The sequence below is a fragment of the Jaculus jaculus genome, chromosome 14 (assembly GCF_020740685.1).
Source record: "Jaculus jaculus isolate mJacJac1 chromosome 14, mJacJac1.mat.Y.cur, whole genome shotgun sequence".
Classification (NCBI taxonomy): domain Eukaryota; kingdom Metazoa; phylum Chordata; class Mammalia; order Rodentia; family Dipodidae; genus Jaculus; species Jaculus jaculus.
In genome coordinates, this window is record NC_059115.1 from 51,041,735 (window position 1) to 51,055,218 (window position 13,484).

The window sequence follows — 13,484 nt, forward strand, 5'->3', positions numbered from 1 at the left end:
TATTCGTGCCTGGAAACTCATGTTGATCAAAATCGCTTTGTTTTTCCAGCTGTAAGTATTCACCAATTTTCTACCCTTCCAGAATTTAAAGTTCTCCAAAATTCTCATGAAATACATGCCTGAGTGTGAAGAAGTCATCAGTGATCAACCCGATGTATTGCCAATCATTTTGCATTTATGGTAGAATCCCCCAAAGATAAGCAGTGGAACGGAGCTTCCATTCCATTTTCTGCAGTGCAGTGCCAAGACTGGCTCACTGTTGGTACTCATGGCTGTAACGGTGGGTAAAATCACCAAAGCCACAGTAGTATCAAACTTCACTGTCATTTTCTTTTCACTCCCAGGAAGGAAAATTCCAATTTTACAATAAAACATCACAGGCAAATGAATAAGTAATTTAACTATAATGATACTAGTAAATTAATATTAGTATAGTTGAACTCACTGAGCATATCCTTCACGTTTAGCATTTTATGCCCTCTTTCAACAATCAGTCTCAACTTCAAAGGCAGAAAATTATTTTCCACAGTTTCTTCTATTTTTAGACATTTAAATTACAAGGTAGGTTGTAACATTTTCCATGTTAAAACTCTTCAATATAATATATTGGACACTGTATTTCCTGCTGAATTGCTTTGTTTATGAAATTTCCAAAGAAATGAAAGTACATTTCCTTACTGACTAGATATTTTGATACCCCAAAGAGCAGATCTTCATCTTTATTCTTTCTTCATCAAACTTGGCACTTCTCAGCCAAGTTCTTGCAGGCAACACTTAGAACCAGCTTGCCAAATTCCTTCACAACTGTTACTAGGAATCTATGGAATGCACTATATAAGTAGAGCAATTTGAGAAAAAAGAACTTTTAAAGTCATATTTGCCCTTTCAGAGTATGAATAGGGCTCTTCTATTGAGTTTCACCTTCTCCTTTGAATCACAGTGTGTCCGACATTATTTTTCACATGATGGCATGCTCATACCAAATGGTTCCAGACCACTTCATCTTTTCATACACTAAACATAAGCCTAACTGAATTTCTCAGTCAGTCACTAGAATGTATAATTGGATTTGCATATTAATTTTACATCTAATCACTTACCTAAATTCTACCATCCTACCTATTCAATTTTACATTCTATGTATTTTTGTGTGCATGTGTGTGTAGGTGCACGATTATCTGTTGCTGAAAATCTCTAGTTTATTGTTGAATAGAAGTAGTAACAGTATCATCTGCAGTTTGTCTCTAAGTTCAAGAGGAACACTTGTGATGCTTCACATTACGAAAATATATAAATGCACTTTGTCTGAATAACTTTCACTGGCAAATAGCTTCCTTCTTTTTTCCATTGTTCTCAAGATATATGTATATATATTTAAGAGATAGTGTGTGTTTGGAAGGGGGCAGGGGAGACAGTGAAGGAGCGAATTGGTACATTAGGACCTCAGCCACATCAATCAAACTCAAGACGCTTGCACCACCTAGTGGGCACGTGTGACATTGTGCTTGTGTCACCTTTGTGCGTCTGGCTTACATGGGACTTGCAGAGAGATAGAACCTGGGTCCTTAGGCTTCGCAGGCAAGAGCCTTAACTGCTAATCCATCTCTCTAGCCCTTTGCCATGAATTTTTATTTTAAATGAGTTTTGCATTGTATGGGATATATTTTTTATCATCCAGTGAGAGATGATACAGGTTTCTTTTCTGTTTCTTCTAACTGTAGTGTGTACTTACATTTAAGATATATTTTTTTAAACTCATGAAACAATTTTGCTACTTGGAAAAAGGAAATAACCCTGAAATAAATATAATTCTACTTGTTTTATTTTCTTCCTTCATTTCTTTACTAAGTAAAAGTAGTTTATCAGTTCACTCTCAGTAGTCTTCTCCTGACTTGGTTGGAAATTTATAGGATTTTTATTGTTCCTGTTTTTGTTCTCTGAAATGATTTATATATTATTGGAAGGATCCATTTTGGAAATTTTGGTAGAAATCATCATCTAGAAAGTCATAATTTCCTAGCATTTTTGAGTCAATTTTAATAAATTTATTGGTTTTTTTTTGGTTTTTTTTTTTTGGAATTCACTATGGAGTCTCAGGGTGGCCTTGAATTCTTGGAGATTCTGCTACCTCTGCCTTCCGAGTTCTGGGATTAAAGGCATGAGCCACCACACCTGGCCAAATTTATTGTTTTTCTAATTGTTAAGACAAGTAGACATTATTGGTGAAGATCTAGTCTCTCAGCTAGAAATAGTCAATTGTAGTCAGTCATGAAGTTAGCATAGCCTGTTTGATATTCTCTATAAATATTTAAATGACATGGTACTAATTCAAATTTTTAGTATCAAATTGCATTCCTTTTACTAGTTCTCAAAGTTAATTATAGATACAGAATTGTCCTGGTACTTAAACATTTAAAAATTACACCTTCCTTCATCCCTTCACTATGAGTGAAATGGCCATTATTTATTAGAAAGTGCATTGGTTGGCTATGACTGTTGTAACAGTTATCACAACCTATGCAAATTTATTCTTGTGTAGTTCTCTACAAGTTGATGCAAATCTTGTCACTTAAGCCAGGTGCAAGCAGGGGACTCTGTGCTCCTTGTGGAGGGCCCCAGGGACATGGCATGCCTATATCTCTTTCATTTTCTGAAGGCAGTTTGCAGAATTGTCCTTTGGATCCAGCAAAGGTGTGCTGAGACCTTTCTATACCACATTTTGTCTCCACCTTTCTTCAGACATGACGTGTCCCTCTGATTCATTATTTTGTGCTCAACTTCTCCAACTGTTAGGATCATTATCATTACATCAAACATACCAGGTTAATTTAGAATACTGTCCCTATTGTGTAGTCAGCTTATTAATTCCTCTTAGTTATATATATGCCCACAAGTTTCACATTACATTTGGGAGTCTGTTACTCGACCTGTCATAGAATAGACAGTAAGGCAGCTTCATTACAATACTACCAGACAGGGGTTTCCACTTAAATGCTGAATTGTATTTTCCTTCTTTTCAAATTTAAGTAAAATAACACAATTCATCCCATCTAAGATTTAACACTTTGAATGAAATCCTAATACAGTTCTAGCAAGTTTTTGATTGTGAAATAACTTGCAATTACCTGCAAGAAGTCAAACACATATATGTTTAAAAGTTTGCTCTTTTATTGGCTAAAATGCTTGATGTTTACTTTTTTCTTCCAGTATCTTTACACATAAGCACGGATCTACCAAGGTATCTTCCTAAGTAAAACAACAGGCCTAACGTATATATTTGAGGAAGTAGTAAAAGTTGTTTTGACATTTTAACTCTGGGTAGCTTTTTAAATATAATTCTATAAAAGTAAATATAATTTGTCAATTGGAGCACTTATTTGTAGTATTTCATAACCTTGATATAACATGACTCAAACTCAAAACTGTGTTTTATAAGTATATATATATAAAACACAGTTTTGAGTTTGAGTCATGTTATATCCACATACATACATACATACATATACATGGAGAGAGAGAGAGAGAGAGACAGAGCAGATCACCAAAATATGCCATTTTCAATATTAAAATAGCAGCAAATAAAATTTATTTTTCATCTAACACTGCATGTCTGATTTTATTATAGAACTTCATTGATGCATTATCTGATTATAAAATTAATAATTATATTTTTCTCCTAGTTCAGAGTGCACCTTGTTTTAAAAATGACTCTTGTAATCACTAAATCTGGAGGCAGAGGCAGCGCACACTCAAGTCCTGGTGCAATGCTGGCTAGTACCTAACCAACTCTCAGGGAATCGGAGGATGTGACACACGGTGCTGTGTACTGAGCACCAGTAACGTCAAGCTGCTTGACAAGCGTCATAGGGGGGCAACCTCTATGTTGCAGACAAGGAATCCAGGTCTTCAGAGTGTTAAATAACAAGTGCCCTTCCTCATAAAAGTAATAAATAACATAGCCATGGTTTAGATTTAGATGTCTGACTTGAAAATGCATGATCCACCTGTTCTATTTCAGAAACTTCTTCATGTGGAAAATGATAATAAAACTATCTATGAAAGCACTGTTGGAATTCCAGTGTACAGTGCAAAACATACCAGTGTAGTTAAAAATATAGGCATTTTTTCTCCACTTGTAACTTAAATTCCTAATATAAATTCAAACCATTCACTTCTGTCCTTCCCTTCTCACTATGCCAGATGTGTAGGGGAAACTGTCACACTGAAGTTTTCAACCACACATTATCCAAACAAATATATACAAATTCCATTTATTTCCCTCTCCACTGTCGGAAATTTTGTTATTATTTAGTAGACTTAATTGATATTAGTTATAAATAAAAGCTGAATGAGGTATAAATGACCTCAGAAAAATATAGGACAAAAATATAAACTTTTATTAGATTTGGAGTTTAAACTGTTGATAAATAAGCTTTTTATTGATTTGAATCTGAAATATCTTTTGCTTTGCTAGAACTCTATACATAATAATATAATTGACAAAATATATATGCTTGTTTAATGTTTTTGCATGATATCTCTTACATGAGCTAGACAAAACTAGTGAAGCCTTTGGAAACATGAGTATTATCAAATTTGAAACATGATATATCATGAGCAATCACCCTAAGGCAAGAGAAAACTGCCTTGTGGAAACAGAACCAGTGCTTAATATGCATGCATGAAAATTCCTCTTATTTTAATTTACAGTCACTGTACAATAATTGTACATATTAGAGGGACAAACTGTGGTGATTCACATATACAATAGGTAATATATAACCTTGTTTTACTTTTTATATGTCACAGAGTACTTTTCTAGTCATAGTAGTGAAAGTACACATAACAGTATCTTCTAGGAGAAAGGCATCTTGCATCTCTCTATTCTGCAGTGAAGAATATTAGACTCATCCTGGGTGGATGCCATGGTGATCATAGCGATCAGGGAGCTATCCTTTCTTTCCTGTATCCAACTGGAGATATGCATGTATCAATCAAAATGCCCTTTACTTTGCTTGACGAGGCAAGGATGAGAGAGTTCAAAGGTCATGACCAGGGCAATGGTATATGTTAACTTGCTGAGAATTGGTGTCCTGAAGTCCTCCCCTAATGGGCCTAATCAGGAAAATACCAGTTGATTTGTTGATCACCCACATTTATTTAAAGAAATTAAGACACCTATCTATTCTTGCTAATGGAGTCTTCAGGTTGTGGTGGAAAGATAGCTGCTTAGATGGTGGAAATGTATATATGGTGAGACATTGTTGTTGATGATCAAAAGTTTTGTGGTCAGAGTGAACTAAATTATATTAAATTGTCATTTCTACAGGTTTAAGCAGGAAAGGAATAAAACTTCAGATGAGTTAAGTCTAGAGGACTAACCCTAAGTCAATTCAGCTTTTCTAAGACATCTAACACTTTCAATGCTGATAGACAATTCTCAAATAGTCCCTAAAATTAATCATCATTTGCTTTATCATAACTGTTTTCCACATTGCATCCAACATTGTAACCATATTAGAACTCAAGTTAATTGAACTACTTAGGAAAAGTTTATAAAATATCCACAGCTCTTTACTCTGTTATTCTCATTATTTCTGTCCATTTTTATTATTTATTTTACAATGAACAAATGAAACACCAAAGAAAGCAAAAATACTTATCACCCTATAGAAAGAAATATATATGTGTCATTATCAGATTAAAACTCTTAAATGCATCTTAAAAATAATACATTTTCACATATAGCTGCATGACCTAAAATTGAAAAAAATATAGTTAAGATTTATTTCAGTAGATAATAATTATATTAATATAGATGCTTTTTTTTTTAAATTTTTTTTATTTATTTATTTGAGAGCAACAGACACAGAGAGAAAGACAGATAGAGGGAGAGAGAGAGAGAATGGGCACGCCAGGGCTTCCAGCCTCTGCAAACGAACTCCAGACGCCTGCGCCCCTTTGTGCATCTGGCTAACGTGGGACCTGGGGAACCGAGCCTCGAACCGGGGTCCTTAGGCTTCACAGGCAAGCGCTTAACCGCTAAGCCATCTCTCCAGCCCAATATAGATGCTTTTGTTTAAACATATATGCAGATTTTCTCTCAAAAATATAAACTACTGTTTTGTTTATATGGTTAGGTTTTAAGGATTTTAGAAATCTATTTGAAAGTATGGGAGCTGGAGAAATGGTTCAAGGGTTAAGGACCACGTGTGAAAAGCTTAACAGTCCCCCTTAAAGCCAAATACACAATGTGGCATATCCATCTGGAGTTCACTTGAAACAGCAGGAGGCCCTGGAGTGCCCATATTCACTCGTATTCACTCATCACTCTAATATAAATTTTAAAAAAGCAAACAAACTAATCAACTAAAAATAGAAAAACATGGGAAGATTGTAACTTTGTGTGCAAAGAATCTTTACCAATTAGGAAAATTCTTTGGTGAATCTTTATATACTCTACAACGAACTCAAAAATTCATCCATTTTCCTATAAAATATTCAATCATAAAGTTATAAATGTATGTAGACTTCTGGTCCCAATAATAACAGTGGGAATGAATGATGTGTGTATTTTTGGAAAAATTACAAAAATACATAAGTTGATTTCCAGTCTACATTTAATATATTTTAAACTATTTCATTAGTAATAAATGTGTTATGATATGCTATGAAACAATATGCTAATATCATTAAACACAGTTGAAATACGCATATGTATTACATATACATATATATCTGATATTATAAAAATATTCTTTCAAAACCAGCACTCTCAAGTAATTTATTTTTGAACAGCTAACGTATGTAAGGTCCTTGAGCTCCCTAAACGCTGAAAAAACTTCACATACACTTACCAACAGTATCACATGGTTCATCTTTGTGCACACAGAAATCTTTCCTAGAAAGGAAAGTAAAAAAAAAAAAATCAAAATAAAGATAAGTTCTTTCAGGTAATCATGGCGTCAGGAAACTCATTTAAGTTGTATGAGCCATACCATTTATCTCTAAAAAATTAACAAACAGAATAAAATAAATTAATATCATTTATAAAAAGAAAGATTAATCAAAGTGTAATCATAAGCACATATGATTTAATCCTAATTAATGGTCTCCTTACATAAATATTTCAAAAATAAAATCCTATATTGTTTTGAATTTTTGGATTATTTCATTGCTTTATTATAAAAAAAATTGGTATGTAGTATTGAAATAAGACAACATTTTGGGAAATTTTAGAAGAAATTCTTATAATAAAAATTTCCAGGTTGAGGTTTTAAGTGTGAGGAAAATAAATTAAGGAAATGCACAGTCTCCTTTCAAAGACTGGCAAGATATTTTAAAAATTGATACCCATTTGAATATTTGAGGAAAATATGATTTTTTACATAAATGGGTTCTGTGAATAATATTCCATACTTTATCTGGTTATTTCACCACTTTATCTTATATGGCATTCCTTAATAATATTTCACTCTTGTTCCCAGTTTTTTAGGATTTCTTCACCAATAATCTCTTAGAACTTAGTAATTAAACTAAGAGTTTTAAAATTTGTAGGTGTACTTATTAAATTAATTGTTTTTTATCTTCCTATTATTATGTGGCATTGATTTACTTAATTTGTTCCTCAGGTTCCAAAACACAGGCTCAGCTCCCAGGTAAGACAGTGGCATAGAAGCCACGGCAAACCAGCCTAGTGAGGGATATAAGCAAAACCACAGCAAAATACACTCTTCTTCTGAAAAGTAAAGATCTATAGGGTTTTTATTAGCCACAGTTGAGAAGAAGAAGAGACCAAGAGCTATCAGAAAGGAGGAAAACAGCAAGAATCCCCACTGAGGCAGTTGTGGCCCCGATTGCTGCTATCCTGCTATCCAGGCACCCGTGTGGCACCGTGCTGCAGGAGCAGAGACCAAACAAGGGGATTCTTCAACCTCATCAGCCTCCTTGCAAAGTCAACAAACCTGAAAGGGAGATGGTGAAGAACAGCTAAGAAGCTCCCGAAAGAGATAGAGCTGGGACCAGCTGAGCAGTTCCAACGGCTCTCCAGGCTTCCTGCATTCTCCCATCCTTCAACTATCTGAACCATGAACCTCCTGAGCATGCATTCAGTCCCTCTGTGGCACAGCATTCAGCACAGCTGATCCGAACACCAGATCCACAGCACAACATGGAGGGATCGAGGTGGGCACTCAGCATTGATGTGACTGGAAGCCATCCCAAAAGGTAATGAGTACGACTGACAAAAAAAATAGGTACATAGGCCTATGCTGGAAGTGCTAATCCCTTTTTGCATGTCAGGGCATGTTATGAATTACATATTCTTGGTTGGCTTTACCATTCTCAATTAAGCTTTATTTGGCAGCTAAATATTGTTGCTTTTGATGCTTTTAGATTTATAGGGCCTTTGTCTTTTGCTTCTGTCATTATTGGGGGCAGGGTCTGATTCAGATCCAGGTTGACCTGGAATCCAATTCACAGCAGTAATCTGAACCTCCTAGCAGACAGGATTAAGGGTGTAGAACAACACACACCCTTAGGGATTAAGGCTTTATAAGGTTATCTGTTTGTTTCAATCCCCATAATTGTATACTCTGTGCTGGTTTTTAGTGAATATGTATATTTCTCAGTTGAATTTTAGAATTTGCCAGTATATTGCTCCACCCAGCCCACTAGAATACTTGAATAGCAGGCAAACTCAACACCAAGGATTACTTCTGTGGTTGGATTGGAGTGCAAGAGCTACACTTGGCACCTTAAACTCATACTCTGAAGGCATATGAAGTTGGATTTCCAAATCTAAAAGGCACTGCAGATTATTAGAAAACCCAAGGATCAAGTCAACTCAGGATGCAAAATCACAAAATTATAATACAAGAAACACAAAGAACCAAGACAATACAATCCCACCAAAAATTATAAATCCACTAGAAATGTCCCCCAATGAGATAGTTTTAGATGAAATGACTAACAAAGATTAAAAAAAAAAGATTTTATCTATACTCAAATAAATAAAAGGAATTAAAGAAGGAAATGAAGGAATTAAAGAATAAAACAAACTCCTGAAGGAATTCCAAGAGAACACAGGAAACCAGCTTAATAAAATAAGGAGATCATTACAAGCATGAGTAAGAAAACAGAAATACTGAAAAAAAAAAAAAAACAAGCTGAAATTCTAGCTCTGAAAAACACAATCAGTCAAATAAAAAAACTCTATGAAAAGTTCATCTGTTGATGGACATCTAGGCTGGTTCCATTTCTTAGCTACTGTATATATAGCATCAATAAACATGGATGTACAAGTAAAAAAATAGTCTCACCAGTAGAATGGATGAAGAAGAGAAGAGAATATCTAGACTAGAAGACCAGGTGGCAGACTTAATACAGTCCAACAAAGAGAAAGATTAGAAATATTAGGAGCATTAGAAGAGAGGATAGTAGACAGGCAACTGAAGGGTCAAAATGCAGGGTATGAAGGGGTTTGGGGGGCAGGAGTAATGGAGGGAGGTGATACACAAGATAAAGATGGTAAAAATTGGTATATAGAAAACTACCTCTTTGTTAGCTCTTTAAAAGATATAACTCTTAAATGGGGGGGGGGGCAGCACAGAAAACAAGGGGGTTAAGGTGGGAGAGAGAAAAATAGAGAAAGAGAGACAGAGAGGTTGTGGTTGAAGTATCCTTTTGGATTGGTCACATCTTTACCCTAGAACCCTAGGCAGTTACAGGCACATCCCAGTGGCAGAATTTGGTCACCACCACAGTGAGCTACTGGTCACAGAGACCCACGATACCCCAAAAAACAATATAGGCCATTGACAAAGCACTTGTTTACCCACCTGAATTAAATGATAAAACCCTATTAGTGAAGACACCACAGGCAGTGGTTTCAAGAAATTGAGAGATCAAGCTAGATTTGAGATAGAAGCCAGTTCTGTAGCTGTCATAGTATAAAATCTTCTAAGAGCTTCAGGGACTAAACACCACCAACAGTGTGAACAAGCAGTGGATCCTGAAAGCTGCAAAATCAACCAGCCACACAAGTTATACCCGCCTGAGCAATAGTGGCACATAGCTCATGTGGCTTTCCACTGCTCTTTGAATATGAGTTTGGTTCAGTGAAGGCAATTTCTGTCTGCTACAAGAACCCAGTCAGAAGACTATGACTTAAAAGGTCACAGACCCTAGAGAGATCTAATACTGGTCTGCTTAAAGGAGAGGTTCTACCTGTCAAAAGGTCTTCTAAATGTCTATGCTTATTCGATTTGATCCATTCTACTTTTATTGTTGGAGAGAGAATCTTTTCTTTCCAGATGGCAGCAAATACTGGGGGGAATCAAGAGCCATAGAGTCACAGGAAAATCAAGTTGAGTGCATGACAAGAGAGGAGTCAACTCCATCACACCTGTCAGGAAACATTACAGAGGAAGTGGCAGATAAAATATGAATGCTGCTCTTTCATTGGTAAAACTTCCTGCAGGGAAATGTCAGTAGACACTGAGGAGACTTAAAACTCATCAATGCAGTAAGCTAGGGGCCGATGAACGCTCAACACTAAAGAAGACCTGTAACATGCCCTTCAAAGCTCAGGGAACACTACAGAGGAAAGACAGAAAGAACATAAGAGTCACAGGCTACGAAGATGTTCTCTGAGGCACTGTCTTTCCCACAGGGCCTGAGTGGTACTTTCATGACTCCACAGTGATTACTGGTAATGCCCTGAGGAGGGTCCATAGTGGAATGGGGACTAGGGTAGGGGACAGAAGAGTGCAACGTGATATAAATGTCTAATTTTCTTTATGTTCACATATTAAAATTCTCAATAAGATTTTTTTTTTAATCTCAAATAAGGTGGACTTAGGCTCTCTTTCACACTATTACTGAGCATTAATTTGTTTTAGCATCCTGTTTTCACTCACCTTCTTTGACTTTATAAAACATGGAAGAGACACCTGTGCTCTATTGAGACTACTGCCCCCTTCAGGAAATTCTCATCTGTCATGGGAACAAGGTCATCCCAGAAAGCATCAGACACGGCACAGCACTCCAATGTGTTGTCTACTAATTCCTGTGTATTTCTGAATGATTTCTGAAAGAGTGTGGCATGTTTATTCCAGCTTATATAAACTTTAATGTCTTACTCACAGATACTATCATTTTTATTCTACTAAAACCATAATCTGGTTAATATCTCATGCATAATTTAAAGTTGGATATTAGAATTAAAAATCTTAAAAGTCAACTGCTCTATCTGAATGAATTTCACAATGTAAGTATATTTTCGTTAATGCAGAAAGTAAATAGCAAAGGAAACAAAGCAATCATTAATGTACTGCAAAATCAGATGCTACATTAGCACTGAAAAGTTTCATAGTGATGGGTTTTGCTCTTACAAAGGTCTCTCTGACAACACATTCCATAATTAGAAAAAACAAATTTGGAAATTGTGTCTATCTAAGGAAAACACTATTCTTTCACTTCCAAGGATACAATTAAATGATTATAAAAAGCTGAGTGGTATCTTCACAGCCCTAACAAATGTTAAAACGAAGCCCTAATGCCATAGCTTCTTCTTACCCCTCAGCGTCTTTCCACTGAGAAATACCTACCACTACCTCATACCTCCTGGTCAGAGTACTTTGACTATCAGCTTCTAACGCAACTTTCTCCCAGGCTGAACCTCACTACTGCAGAGGCCATAAAGCAGATGCTATAGTAAAAGGCCTCATGATGGCCTTTGGTCTCCTATACCAGTGGGTGAATCTAGTATTTCACTCTTCCGATTTTGTGTACACCTGGTTCTTTACATTGCTTCCTTTGAATCTTTCTCATGTATCAAAATAAGCCAAAGATCTGCTTTTTCTGGTATGCAGCTCTGGAAAAAAATTTCTTCTCTGTATTTTAAAGTAACTCCAAATGAGGAGAATATAGTTCCCAGAGAACATAATGTATAAAGTCTTAATATGCCCATAGATCAAGCGTATTGAAAGGTTTCTGGCATATTTTTGATAAAGGACATATGCATTCACCACCTGTCAGCCTTGAGAGCTACAGAACTTTTTTAAAAAGAATGTTTACTTAAAAATTTAAAATTTTGATGTACAAAATAATGGGTTATATTTCTTTCTTTTTTATTAAGAACATACTTAGTATGGATACATCATGTGTTGGTGCCACCTTTTTCCCTCCTCCCTGTCCCCATGCTGTTGGGCCTCCTGAGTGGGGGTGCTGGTATTCCCCCTGGGATTGTGAGTTACGTATTGTGGAAACAGCAGTCAGTTACTAGTGGGAGGCCATGCCTCTGGACATGACATCCTAACCTGCAGCTGTTACAATCTTTCCACCCCCAATTCTGCAAAATTCCCTGGGTTACATTTCTAAGTTACTTTCACTGTAAAAGGTTAGCATTTCATAATGATGTCTTTGTTCACATATATATTACCCTCAGACCACATAAGGCATCATGTCTAGATGGGCATTGCAGGTACTAGAGGTGTGCTCACCTGCACACTGAAGTGTTTCTATTTCTACATATTCTGATGTGATGGAGCATGTTAATTATTTCTTATAAGCTAGATGGAAGAAAAGCACAAGGATGAGTAAAGTGGGATTCTCTGAAGTCACAGAAGATGGTGACACACACAGAGTCATCTCTGGGACCCTCCCTTGGGATAGGTGGGAAAAAAGCTTTAGACATTATATTAAATAATGGGTAGTCCTACTTTTATTTTTTTTTCCTAACTACAAGTAAATGGAGACAAAAACAGCAAGCAGATTCATAGAGACTAGAAGTAATTAATCACCATTTTGTAGGTGCCTAATCAGGGTTACAGGTTCAAAATGAACAGATATCTGCTGGTCCGACAGGCAATGAGCACAGATTATACAATGGGCCTAGAAATCAGAGTCTGGGAACTAAAATCCACAAAAGCCCTGACTTCCAAAAGGTCAAAACCCTTGACTAATATTGGCTCCACAGGATGTTGGCTGGGCTCTACAAAACAACCAATGCTCTCACTCACCATTTAATGACAGACTGTTTTGTACAAAGTAACACAGTCTATCACAACTCAATGCCTAAATTTCATCCCCAAGGGTACAAAAATCATCAGACTCTCAGAAGCCCCCCTATATTCACCACATAGCCAACCTAATCAGCCTCCACTTGATACCTAATTTACACCCCCAGGTTACAGAAACCCCCAATCTAAGTCTCAAGCCAGCCTGTGCCAGACCCCTCCCAGCATGTCCCATGTTCACTTTATGTGTTATATTTTATTTATTTATTTATTTTAATTTTTTTGATTCATTTTTTATTTATTTATTTGAGAGCGACAGACACAGGGAGAAAGACAGATAGAGGGAGAGAGAGAGAGAATGGGCACGCCAGGGCTTCCAGCCACTGCAAACAAACTCCAGACGCGTGCGTCCCCTTGTGCATCTGGCTAACGTGGGACCTGGGGAACCGAGCCTCGAACCGGGAT

At 36.3% G+C, this 13,484-nt stretch overlaps 1 protein-coding gene across 1 annotated transcript in view; it reads right to left on the bottom strand.

The window, feature by feature from the left end:
• The window catches only part of Adamts19 (ADAM metallopeptidase with thrombospondin type 1 motif 19), a 220,340-nt gene that overhangs the window by 128,551 nt on the left and 78,305 nt on the right, over positions 1–13,484 (bottom strand). Inside the window, exon 7 of the mRNA XM_045133955.1 lies at positions 6,858–6,901. Coding sequence (XP_044989890.1) covers positions 6,858–6,901 — 44 coding nt within the window. The remainder of the gene's footprint in view (positions 1–6,857; positions 6,902–13,484) is intronic.